This window comes from Pristis pectinata, chromosome 8 (genome assembly GCF_009764475.1).
Source record: "Pristis pectinata isolate sPriPec2 chromosome 8, sPriPec2.1.pri, whole genome shotgun sequence".
NCBI lineage: Eukaryota > Metazoa > Chordata > Chondrichthyes > Rhinopristiformes > Pristidae > Pristis > Pristis pectinata.
Genome location: NC_067412.1, coordinates 56,978,781 through 56,991,643, shown reverse-complemented (window position 1 = coordinate 56,991,643; position 12,863 = coordinate 56,978,781). Strand labels below are relative to the sequence as shown.

Below are 12,863 nucleotides of genomic sequence, written 5' to 3'. Positions count from 1 at the left end.
CACTTGTCAGATGTTGTTTTATCCACAAACATCTGCTCCCAATCTACTTTTGCCAGGTCCTCTCGGCACTATCAAAATCAGTTTTCCCCCAATTTAGAATCTCAATTTATCCCTTTCCATAACTACCTTGAACCTTACAGAATTATAGGTACTGTTTCCAAAGTGTTCATCAACTGACACTTCCACCACCTGCCCAGCTTAATTTCCTAGGATAAGGTCAAGTACAGCCTGTTCTCTGGTAGGACTATTTACATATTGTCTCATAAAACTTTCTTGTACTTTACAAATTCTGCCCCATTTAAGCCACTTGTACCAAGGCAATCTCAGTCAATATTGGGAAAGTTAAAATTCCCCACTAGTATAACCCTATTGCTTTTACACATTTCTGCAATTTGCTTATGTATCTGTTCCTCTAATTCCTGCGGACGATTAGGAGGTATATAACATAATCCCAGCAAAGTGATCACCCCTCTCTTAATCCTAAATTCTACCTATATGGCTTTGTTGGACAATGCCTCCAGAATATCCTCTCTAAATACTGCCCATTATGTTCTCTGCAATCAGTAGTGTGACTCCCCCCACTTTTGCATTCCCATGTGACACATCTGAGACTTCCATATTCAGGAACATTTGCTGCCCAGTCCTGCCTTTCCTTCAACCACATATCTGTGGTTGCAATAACATCATGGTTCTAAGTGCTGATCCATGCTCTAAGGTCATCTGACTTCCTCATAATGTTCCTTACACTAAAATAAATGCATCAGAGCCTACCAGCTCCCACCATGCTCCATAACCTATGTCTGCTTTGCCCATTGGACTTGTTTGAACTACATTTGGGTCAATCTCCTCACCCAACACACTACTATTGAGTTTCCCAACCCCATATCAAATTAGCTTGTGTGAGCAAACCTGCCTGTAAGGATATTAGCCCTCTTCCAGTTTAGGTGTAACCCTCTTTCTACAGGTTCCATCTGCCCCAGAAGTGATCCCACTGATCTAAGTACCTGAAGCCCTTCCTCCTGCACCAGCCACGCATTCATCTCTCCTAATCTCTTATTTTTAACCTCAAAAGTACATGGCACAGGGTGTAATCCTAAGATTATGATTCTAGAGGTCCTGCTTTTTAATGTTGTGCCTAACCCCATAAATTCAGTCTGCAAGACTTAGTCCCTCTTTCTATTTATGTTGTTAGTACCAACATATACCATGACCTCTGGCTGTTCTTCCTCCCTCTTCAGAAATGTTCTGTACGACTCCAATACATCTTTGACCCTGCCACCAGGGAGGCAACACACCATTCTGGAATCTTGCTTATGGACACAGAAACACCTGTCTGTTCCCCTCACTAATGAATCCCCTATGACTACTACTTGCCTAGACCCTTCCCTCCCCTACTGTGCATCAGAGCCAACCATGGTACCACAAGCCTAGCTGCTACTGCCGCTTTCCTCTCAGAGGCCTCTCCCGATAACAGTATCAGAGACAGCATACATGTTTGAGAGGGAAATGACCACAGGGGACTCCTGCACCATCTATCTGCACTTACTGCTCTTCCTGGTAGTCACCCATTTCCTTTCCTTCTGTACCTACAGCACGATCAATTCGCTGAACTTACTACCTACCACATTTTCTGTATTCGAAGACTGCACAGTGAGTTCATCCATACTCTAAATGCTCTATGCTTGACTGGAGCCATTGAAAGAGAGGAAGATCCAAGTTATAGGGAAAATGAATGTTGGGCCTTTGGTAGAATCCATTTGCTCATTATGGTTCTGGGTTATGAGTCTGCATGAGCAATCATGGGAAGAGACTGGAGTGAGTCACTTAGATTGAGGGACTGAGTTTTTGAAAAGATGGTAGCTTTGAGCAGCAAAGAGAACCAGAAGCCATTCACACTTTGGGTACACTGGCCCTATTTGCGAAGATTACTGGTTACGTGAGTTTAGGAGATGCCAAGGAGTCTCCAACTAACTAAGAGTGGCACACAAAGGTCACAGCTTGAATGAAATAGCTGTAGAGAACAGTAATTCAATGGATGCTGTGCAATACTTGCATTTATTGCCCTCTTTAATGTCCATCACTTAGAGTGACATGGTTGAATCCTGTGCAACATAGCTGCCAGACTGAGTCTGTGGAAGGAAGTGAACAAACCAATATGAAGGATACATGATCTCTTCCTCACCAATCTACCTGTGGCAGTTGAAACTGTACATGATAGCATTTGTAGAAGTGACCACTACCATGCAGTGCTTGTGGAGGTGCATTTCCATCTTCACACTCAGGTCAGCCATCATTGTGTTCTGTGGCACTGCAGTCATACCACCACCAAAACCTGTTGCATTATGAATTGATACATCTCTCTTTCTCCCTTAAAACAGTACTGAAGTGCATTCCAAGAGCATCATGGGTGAAAATAAAAATGAGTACCAACCTGTTGAAGCTGAAGAACAGGATTACATGCATGCTAAACAGAAAAAAAACTGCAAACAATTGGCAGATCTAAGTGATCATATATCAACAGATCAGATCAAAGGTCAGCAGTCCTATCACATCTAGTCATGAATGGTGGTAGACATTTAGCAGTCAATAGGAAGAGAAAGCTTCAAGAACATCCCCACCCTCAACGACAGTGGAGTCCATGTGATTGTGAATGAAAGGGCTGAAGTATGTTCAGCCAGAAGTGTTGAATGGATGATTCTTCTCTACTTTCTTCTGAGATCCTTACAATCATAGAAGCCAGTCTACAGTCAATTCAATCCTCTACATCTGATATCAAGAAAAGGCTGACAGAACTGGGTACTGTAAAGGCTATGGGGCAAGGCAACATCTGACTGAGGTGCTCCAGAACTAATTGTGCCTCTAAACAAGATGTTCCAGTATAGTTACAATACTTGTGTCTTCTCCACAATGTGAAACATTGCCCAAGTATATCCTGTTGACAAAAAGCAGAACAAATCCAATTTGGCTAATTGTTACCTAATTAGTCTACTCACAATCATTAGCATTATGATCAAAGGTGTTGCTGACAGTGTTATCAAGCAGCACTTAGTCTCCAACATCTGAATCCCAACATGGGTTTTGCCAGGGCTTCTCAGTTTTAGGCATCATCACAGCCTTCCTTTGAGCATGGACCAAAGAACTAAATTCCAGAGGTGAGGTGTTCTTGTGCATTAATCACAAAAAGTTAACAGGCAGGTGCAGCAAGTAGTTAGAAAGGTAAATGACATATTGGCTTTTATTTCAAAGGGTGCAGATTTTAGAAACAGGAAAGTATTGGTACAATTGTATATGGTCTGTCTTCTTTGGAGTTTAGAAGAATGAGGGCAATCTTAATATATAAGATCATAAGGGGACATGAGAAGGTAGATGAGATGTTGGAGGCATACTTTGAAATATTGGATGGACTGAACATCATAAGAAGGAATTAATAAGGGGTTTACCATTCCTAAAAGTGGATAAATTCCCAGACATGCATGAAATTACATCCTAGACTATTAAAAGCACAGGGGGAAATTTCAAAGATTGTTTTCATTATTTGGCTACAGTTGTGGTGCCAGAGAATCGTAGGACAGCTAACATTGTACCATTGTATAAAGGTGAAGAAGATATAAACCAAGTTATTTCAGGTTGGTTAATTAACTTCAGTCATGTGAAAATTATTAGAATCAAGTCCATGGGATAGCGTAAACTTTCACTAAGAAAGGCACAGATAAATTAGGGATAGTTAAATGAATTTGTTAGGGAAGGTCATGCCTGACTAACAAAAATCCTCTGTTAATTAGAGCAGTCCATTTGATGTAGTCTGTATGGATTTTAGCAAGGCTTCTGACAAGGTCCACATGACAAGTTGATGAACAAAGGAAGAGCCTATGAGATTCATGGGCAGAGGGCAAATAGATTCAAAATTGGCTCAGTGGCAGGAAGCAAAGTGTAATGATTGATGGGTATTTTTGTGATTGCTTGCTATTTCTAGTGAGATTCTGTCGGCCTTACTACTTGGAATGTTTGTGTTTTCAATATTTATTAGTAATATTAGGCGTGTAAAGGCCTAATAAATTGGTTTTATGATTTGCAAAAATGGGCCTTGTGGTTGATTCTGCTAGGATAAGCTTTAGACTACAGAAGATATTGATGGTCTCGTTAGTTGGGCAGAAAAGTGGAAAATGGAATTTAAACCTGAGAAACAGGAGATAGAGTGTTTGGGAACCAAGGCAAGGAGCTACCCCACAAATCGGAGGAAAATGAATGGTGTGGAGGGACAGAGAGACTTCAAAGTCAAAGACAGAGAAACTCCAGAGATTCTGCAGATGCTGGAATCTGGACCCACACACACAAAATGCTGGAGGAACTCAGCAGGTCAGGCAACATCTATGGAGGGAAATAAACAGTCGACATTTCAAGTTTATTACCACTGACATATGTCGTGAAATTTGTTGTTCTGTGGCAGCACTGCAGTGCAAAACATAAAGACGTAAAAATTACTGTTACAAAAATAAATAAATAGTGCAAAAGAGGAATGACAAGGTAGTGTTCATGGGTTCATAGACCATTCAGAAATCTGATGGCGGAGGGGAAGAAAATGTTCCTGAAACATTGAGTGTGGGTCTTCAGGCTCTTGTACCTCCTCCCTGATGGTACTAATAATGAAGGGCCCTCCGCCACATCTGTTCTCATGATGAGGCTTTCCATTCTAGGACATCAGAAATGTCCTCCTTTTTCAGTAACCGGGGCTTCCCTTCAATCACCATCAACGCTGCCTGTAACCCCTCCACTTCCCACTCGTCTGCCCTCACCCCACTCTGTCCCCTAACATAACAGGGATAGGGTTCCCCTTGTCCTCACCTACCACCCCACGAGCCTCCGCATCCAACACATCATTCTCCGCAACATCCGCCATCTCCAATGGGATCCCATCACCCGGCACATCTTACACTCTCCCCCCTCCACTTTCTGCAGGGATCACGCTCTCCACGACTCCCTTGTCCACTTGTCCCTCCCCACCGATCACCCTCCTGGCACTTATCCATGAAACTGTGCAAAGTGTTACACCTGCCCCTACATCTCCTCCCTCACCACCATTCAGGGCCCTAGACAGTCCTTCCAGGTGAGGCAGCGCTTCACCTAAGAATCTGAGGGTGTCATTTATTGCATGTAGTGCTCCCGGCATGGCCTCCTCAATTGGTGAGACCTGATGAAGATTGGGTGACCACTTTGTCGAGCATCTTTGCTCCATCTGCCGCAATAGCCAAGATCTCCCGGTGGCCAGCCACTTCAATTCCACTTCCCTTTCCCATACTGACATGTCTATCCATGGCCTCCGCTACTGCCACTTTGAGGTCAGACGCAGGTTGGAGGAGTAACACTTCATATTCTGTCTCCAACCTGACGTTATCAACATTGATTTCTCTAACTTCTGGTAACCCTGGCCCCCTCACCCCTTCTCTTTCCCTTCCCCTGCTCTCACAACCTGCCCATCACCTCCCTCTGGTTCCCCACCTCCTTCCCTTTATTCCATTGTCTACTGTACTCTCCTATCGGATACCTTCTTCTTCAGCCCTTTGCCTCTTCCACCTATCACCTCTTGGCTTCTCACATCATTCCCTTTCATTCCCCCTTCCCCCACGCACCTACCTTCTCCCTCTCACCTGGACTCGCCTATCACCTGCCAGCTTGTGCTCCTCCCCCTCCCCCTACCTTTTTATTCTGGCTTCTGCCCTCTTCCTTTCCAGTCCTGATGAAGGGTCTCAACCCAAAACGTCGACTGTTTATTTCCCTCCATAGATGCTGTCTGACCTGCTGTTCCTCCAGCATTTTGTGTGTGAAAGTCCAAGTACATGTATGTACAGATGCAATGCAGCAGCATCACAGGCACATGCATCATATAAGCAGCATTCACAAGAAAAACAGAAATTAAACATAATTTTAACAAGAAAGAACAGAATTAGAATTTAAAAAGTCCATTTTATTGCAAAGTGATCAAAGTAGTCATAGTATTGCTAAACTGTAGTGATTAGGGTTTTGCTGGTTAGTTCAAGAACTGAATGGTTGAAGGGAAGTAGCTGTTCTTGAACCTGGTGGTGTGGGTCTTCAGGCTTCTGTACCTCCTGCCCAATGATAACTGCAAAAAGATGTAGGACTCTATATCCAGTTACAAGGTCAATTCAGTGGATAAAAAGGCATAAAGGATGCTTTTGTGGCGACTCACCGTCTAGTCGGGCGAACCGGCTCGGCAGTCGGGTCGCGCGGCGTCGGAGCGACGAGGCCCAAGATGGCGGTGGGCCTCGTCTTTCCGAGCGACGGGGAGAACCCGCGCGCGGGAAAGTCCTGATGACGTAGGACTTACGTCATTGCCGGTTGTTTTGGGCGGGAACATTCTCCCTTAAAGGGCCCGCGCAAGGCGGGAAAATAAACCAGTTCTGTTTGGCAATCCTCCGAGTAGAGTCTTGTTTTATTCTGCGGTAGCAACCGCTACACTTTTTTATTATTAGCCAAGATATAGAATATGGGACCAGGGAGGTTATACTGGAACTGCATACAATACTAGTTAGGGCCACATCTTGAGTACTGTGAAGAGATGACTGCACTGGAGAAGTTGCATAGGGGTTCACAAGAATATTGCCAGGACAAGAAAATTATAGCCATGAGGAAAGATTCCATCAGCTGGGGTTATTTTCTTTAGAACAGATGTGGCTAAGGAGAGCCTTAATTGATGTGTATAAAATGATGAGGGTGCTGAATAGGAGGAACTTATTTCTTTTAGCATAGTGGTCAAAATTGGGAATAACGATTTAGAGAATTAAGTGGGAGGATTAGAGGGGAGATAAGAAAAAGAAAATGATACTGTTTTGAAACTATTGTCTGATAATTGCTTTGATGATGCATGAAGTGCCCTACACCTGCAGGGCTATGGACCTATTGCTGGAAAGTGAGATTTTGCTGGGTAGCTTTTTTATTGATGGCCATGATGAATTGAATAGCATATTTGGTGTTTTACATCTTCTTGAATTCTATAAGTTATTTCTTTTCACTACTGTTGCAACCTCCTTTGGTGCCATTTTACATTGTCTGTTGTGTAAAAGTTGAGTTCCTTTGCATTGTTTTCTCCATGAATGCCACTGCTGTAGCAAAGCATTTTTTGAACTCACTCTGGATTTTCTTCTATAGTCTCTCTGTCCTGATGCTTCCCTAACCTCCATGGAACCCTTTCTCATAATCAAATCTTCACCAATGCTTTGACCACCATGCTATTTCCTCTGCTGCTCCCTGGTGAGTGTTCCTAATTCTATAAGGGCATAAGAATTAGAAACAAGAGAACGCCATCTGGCTCTGTGAGCCTGGTCTACCATTCATCAAGATCATCAAAGCTGATTTTCTACCAGAGCTAAATTTTCTTGCACTTTACCCATATCCCTCTTTTCCCTTAATCTCCAGAAATCTATCAATCTCAGCTTTAAAGTAATCAATCACTGAGCCTTTGCAGCCCCCATTAGAATGAATGCCTAAGATTCACCACCCCCTGCCCTGTGAAGAAATTTCTCCTAATTTCAGTTCACCATCCCTTATTGAGATGTTGTCTTCCTCAGCCAAAGGAACACCACTCCTGCATCCACCTGGTCGAGCCTTGTAGGCATTTTGTAAGTTTCAACTAAGTACCTCTCATTCTTTGAAACGTCTTTTATTCTCCCCACACTGCAAATCTGCCAACCCTTGCTGAAGCTGGAAAGTTTTCTACATTAAGTGTGATGTAAATCCAAGAAGTAATAACGTCCTTTCTTAACAAAATGATTGCAACTGTTCGATAATTCCCAACTGATCAATTCAGTAATTGAAGATAACGCTTCCCAAAACAAACATGATGCCAAGATTGCAGTGTTGCTTTGGATTTTCATCAGTCTATGAAAGCGCAATTCCCTGAGAAATCAAACCAGACGCCTTTTACCAGATGACTTCTTGAATATAAGATTGCGCTTTAAGGCTATTCGTTCAAGAAGACACTTCAACACCACTCCTCAGAAACCAATTTTAGGGGAACTTGTACTTGCCCAAAGACATGTCAATCTTTTCCGAGTTTGTGTCTACTTCGATAGGAGCAGACAAAAACACCACTGATAGTTAGTCATACATATATATACCAACGCCGATCCTCGGCCGCAGTATTTAAGATCACTGCCGTATGACGCTGCTGGTATTTGATATCATCGCTCCTTATTTAGTACTGACTCCAACGATTTGGATCTGTGTGATCTCACACTACATCTCCCACTTTATCCCCTCCTCCCAGATCCCATTAAAAGTTCAAAATTATAATATTAAAATCACACATTCTATATCCTTGTAATAGAGACCCGCTCCCCGAGGGGTTTCCTATCAATAATTTCAGAAAACATGCACACGTAATTTTAGGGAAACTTGTACTTGCCCAAAGACATGTCAATCTTTTCCGAGTTCTTGTCTACTTCGATAGGAACAGGTTTAGCGGCGAACTCTGTCATTTCTCCTTTAAAGCGGCTGCTAATGAACAATTCAAATGAAAGAAAAGCGAAGAGTTACGCTTAAAAGAGTTTGTCACTTGTTCAGAATAAGCTTCTATCTGAAAAGCGCATGTGCGGAATGCTGCCAGCGTTGTGATAGTGATACCGTGATTTGAAGTGACGATGATAAGGGAACGGATTAAATCCGTGGGGACTGCAACACATTCATCCTTTTATTGCACTGTTTTCACTTTTGAAATTTTAAATGGCCGTCCATGAGGTAAATGTTAACATAGATGAAATATCAGGGCAGCATGAACGAATGTATCAAATAACTTTGGCAAAAATAATCCAGAGTTGTGAAGCACAACTAGTAAATATTATCAATCAAATAAACTGACTTATTTTTGCCCAGATAAGAATTTGATAGCCACTGGTTGGCCGAGAAGTACGTTATTTTTAATGAACCGATGGTAGGACTCTTTCAATTGTTCAAATATATTTTACCAGGCCGTCTCCGTTTTGGCAGCTTGCTTTCTGTAAACAGTGTGGCACAAAACATTGATGCTTGGAGCATCTGATAAAATTTTTATTAAGTTTATTTTAAAGTTAAGTTAAATTCTTGTGGCTTGTTAGAGATGCATATTAGAGGCTTGGACTGCCGTCTGATGAGAGAGTAATCAAAAATATAAGCAAACATCCACGTTAACAACTGGAATCTTTTATCTCTATCAGTTTCAGGGTGCTATTAGATGGAACACCAGGAAATTTAACTGGACCATCTCTGGACTCGGAAGGAGGCTGAGAACGACCACTGACATCCTGTCACAGACATAACAAATCTTGTGATTGAGAATGAAATTTATGGAGCACTGAGTTCCTCTTATGGTTGCAATAGTTAACTGGGACAGACTTAACATTTCTGAGAAAAATATAAATTTCTTGAAAAATTCAACAGGCCAGGAGAGATCTGTAAAAAGCAAAAAAAACATTTAATATTTCAGGTCAATGGTCTTTAATCATAACCTTTGGTCACGGGCTAATATCAATGTTCTCTTTCTTAGGAAGTCCTTCAGGATTGAGGGTAATTTGTTTCCCCTCCAGTTTTGTGGCTGTGAGGTGGCTAACGAGGCCAATGTGGGAACTGCTGACTCTTCCAAAGATGGGGCAGGTGCTGGCCAACAGGTGGATGGATGGGGTGTTTGAGAGGTGGTGCGCTCCTGATGCATGGATCTGAGGTGTTCAATAACATCCTGAATCCTTCTTGAATAATCTGAGTCATAGTCACTTAATATTAAAAATATATGAAGTAAAATAGATGAATGAAATAGAGCTCTTCAATTCACATCACATAAAATATTGTGAATCAATGGCTTTATTGTGAATATGCAACTTTCAATGTCAATGTCAGAGCTCAGTAATAGCTTTTGGTAACTTACCTTTTACCGACTGGGCCATTTTATAGGCCCTAGACTCTGAAATTCCACTGCCCCATCTTCTCCACCATTAAACTTCTCCTTCATACCTCTCTTTCTTCCTTTATTTTGCTCTTTATTTTCTGTCCAGCTTTTGGTCACCTATTCTAATATATATTCCCATATGGTTTAGTGTAAAGTTTTGTTTGCTCTGTTAAGTGTTCTGTATAAATCAAGTTTTGTTGCAGATTACTCGGTAGATTACTGTTTTCATGAAATAATTATTTGCGTTACAAAGCAGAACAAAGTTCAGTTTCTTCTACTTGTGCTAAATGCAGAGGATCAAAACCTATAACTGGGAAAATCTACTTTTGTGGGTGAAGTTGAGACTAGTTCCTTAAGGCAGTGGGAACTGAAACTTGTCAGTTTAGAGTGGTTTGACTCTAAAGGAGCGAGTATTTGGTATATATCAATTTGGATGATATTTCTATCCACAGCATTATATAATAGGTAAATAGGATTGATGCAAAGATAATTACTTCTTCATCGAGACATAAACCTTCAATTCAACTCTGTTTCTAATGTAACCATGCAGGCATTATTTTTACACAATGTAAATTTAATTGTATTAACGAATTGAATAAAAAAATGAACCATTAGGATCTTACTGTGTACAGATATTTTGTTGACTTAGGAAACTGCAACTCTTTTGTGGTGTTGGGGAGAAAGAAAGGAAATTCTACTGAATGGTGTGAAGAGTCAGTGCAAACTAGTGTAAAGTGAGGCCCAACGATTTTTGGAATCTGTGTCACTGCAATGTTGTACCTCAACTTCCAACAAGCTTCTTGATGGAGTGAAGCTCATATATAGGACATATGGAAAACTGTTCAATTACACACAACTTTCTTTCCAGAACCAAGGTCACTAAACATCAGTCATCAAGCTGCAGTAGGCGAATCTTGGTTAAACACATGCACTTTCAGAGGCTGAGCTCCAAGTCATCATTGACTTGATCATTGAAGCCTTTGAGAAAAAGGTCCTACACTGTGGATCCACAAAACTTGACCCAATCGCACAACACGGCTCCCTGAAAATAAAGTTACATGATTTTATTATCGAAGGCATACATCAATGAAGAAATTCTCCTTTGGTCATCTGAGGAAAAGAATATTTGAAGATCAAGACCTCAAATCTTCATTAAGGTCATAGTCTACCAGGAAGCAGTGATCCCTACCTTTGTGTACTTTTATTGTCAGGGAGTATTGTTGTACAATTGGGCCAAGTTTTGTGGATTGTAAGTGTAGGGCCTTTTGTCTCATATGTTTCAATGATCAACTCCCTGACTTTCTGCATCTTTCTGAAACATGGAGTACCTAAAGTAGGAATTCATAACACTGATACTTCCAACTGTGTTTGCAACATTCTTAAAACCCAGTGGCAGAATCAGTGTTCCCTCCCAGGCCAACCTTCTCAGCACTGAGGTCCAATTTACACTCAGTTGTATCTGATGGGCAGGCCACGTTGATAACATGCCTGATTCCAGACATTAGAAACAGACTGACTATTCTGAACTCTTTGGTGGCATGAGATTACCAGGTGAACAAAGCAAACAATTCAGGGCCTCTTGAAGCCTCTCTGAAAAAGTGTGTTATTCTCACCAACTTGTGGGAATTCCTGCTCCATTATTACACAAAATGGAAAAGGAGGATTTTGGTTGGCATTGAGAACCTCAAGACCCTTCACTGGGAGGATACAGAAGTCAGAAGGAGTGCATCATTTCCCAAAATTCCCACTCATTCACCTTATCATGTGCCTCCTTCCTGTGTGGCAGACTCCGCAGGTCCCATATTGGCCTCATCAGTCTCCTCAGAATTCACAGAACTGAAGTGGAAGCAAGCCATCCTCAAGGTTGAGTTGATCCGTAAGAAAATGTTAATGAAGATGGTTTGGCAGTTGGATAAACCCAGCTTTTGAAGGAATACAGTACATATTGAATAACTGCATACTCTCAATGTGACCCGTGTATTCTCAAGTGTAAAAGACGCTTGATTTAAATTATGAGCTGTTTTCTATAAATTGAAAACTTAAATAATAAAATTACTTTACTTTTAAATCAGAATATTTTGTGACATTGACATCTCGTGCGCAGAACATGAATCATGCTTGTAGTTTTAATGGAGACTGTGAATGAAATTTATTCCTTGTTTTCAGTATTCCCTCAGGCTACCATTTTTTTATATATTGTGAGTAATTTTCACTAAATATTGACAGGGATGGGACATAATGCCAAAAGTGTACCTTATAAAATATTTAAATTGAAAAGTGGTGCTAGTTAGAATGTCTTTTTGGTTTATTTAGTTTTTCTCTTAGTTTCTCTTCCCCTCACCTTCTATCCATTATATCCTTCAATTAATGGAAACATCATTGGTTTCTAATTTGGGCATTCACTTTGGGAATGCAAGAAAAGGCCCATTTTTTGAAGGGCTTGATTAGCAAATGATGCTTTTGGGCATAGGAACCAGACTGAGGTTGCCTGAAGTTCAAACATCTGGCACCTGATTATTTGCGGGAAATGATGATGAACAGTCTTAAAAAGTCAAAAACACGGCAATCTGTATTGTCCATCTCCATTTCTACCTATTTTTGTGCAAAGGCCAATTTCACCTGCTGTTCATTGCCAGGGATGATGGCCTTTGATCACCTACCCTTCTTTGATTTTGTTTCAAATTCTGGTTGCTTCCAGTCCAATACTTACTTGCCTACTTGGGCAGTTTCTCAGTATCAGTTGCTTGCAATTGTTTTATGGGTTCTGAGGTAACTGATGAAGGCAATGTAGAAGCAGTGGACTCTTCAACAGATGGGCAGGACGTGCCAGACAAGATAGGTGGGTGAGTTGTTTGTGAAGTGGTGCCCTCCTTCCACTGTTAACACTATGAATCTATGTGATGCTTGGACTCAAGTTGTTCAGAGCCATCAC

The 12,863-nt window shown here is 41.4% G+C and overlaps 1 protein-coding gene across 3 annotated transcripts in view; it reads right to left on the bottom strand.

Annotated features, from left to right (window-relative positions):
• The window catches only part of si:dkey-17o15.2 (UAP56-interacting factor), a 76,685-nt gene that overhangs the window by 63,228 nt on the left and 594 nt on the right, over positions 1-12,863 (bottom strand). For 2 of the 3 annotated variants that reach the window (XM_052021634.1, XM_052021636.1), the window contains exon 2: positions 8,420-8,511. In XM_052021634.1, coding sequence (XP_051877594.1) covers positions 8,420-8,511 — 92 coding nt within the window. The remainder of the gene's footprint in view (positions 1-8,419; positions 8,512-12,863) is intronic. The other variant, XM_052021635.1, reaches the window with a different exon arrangement.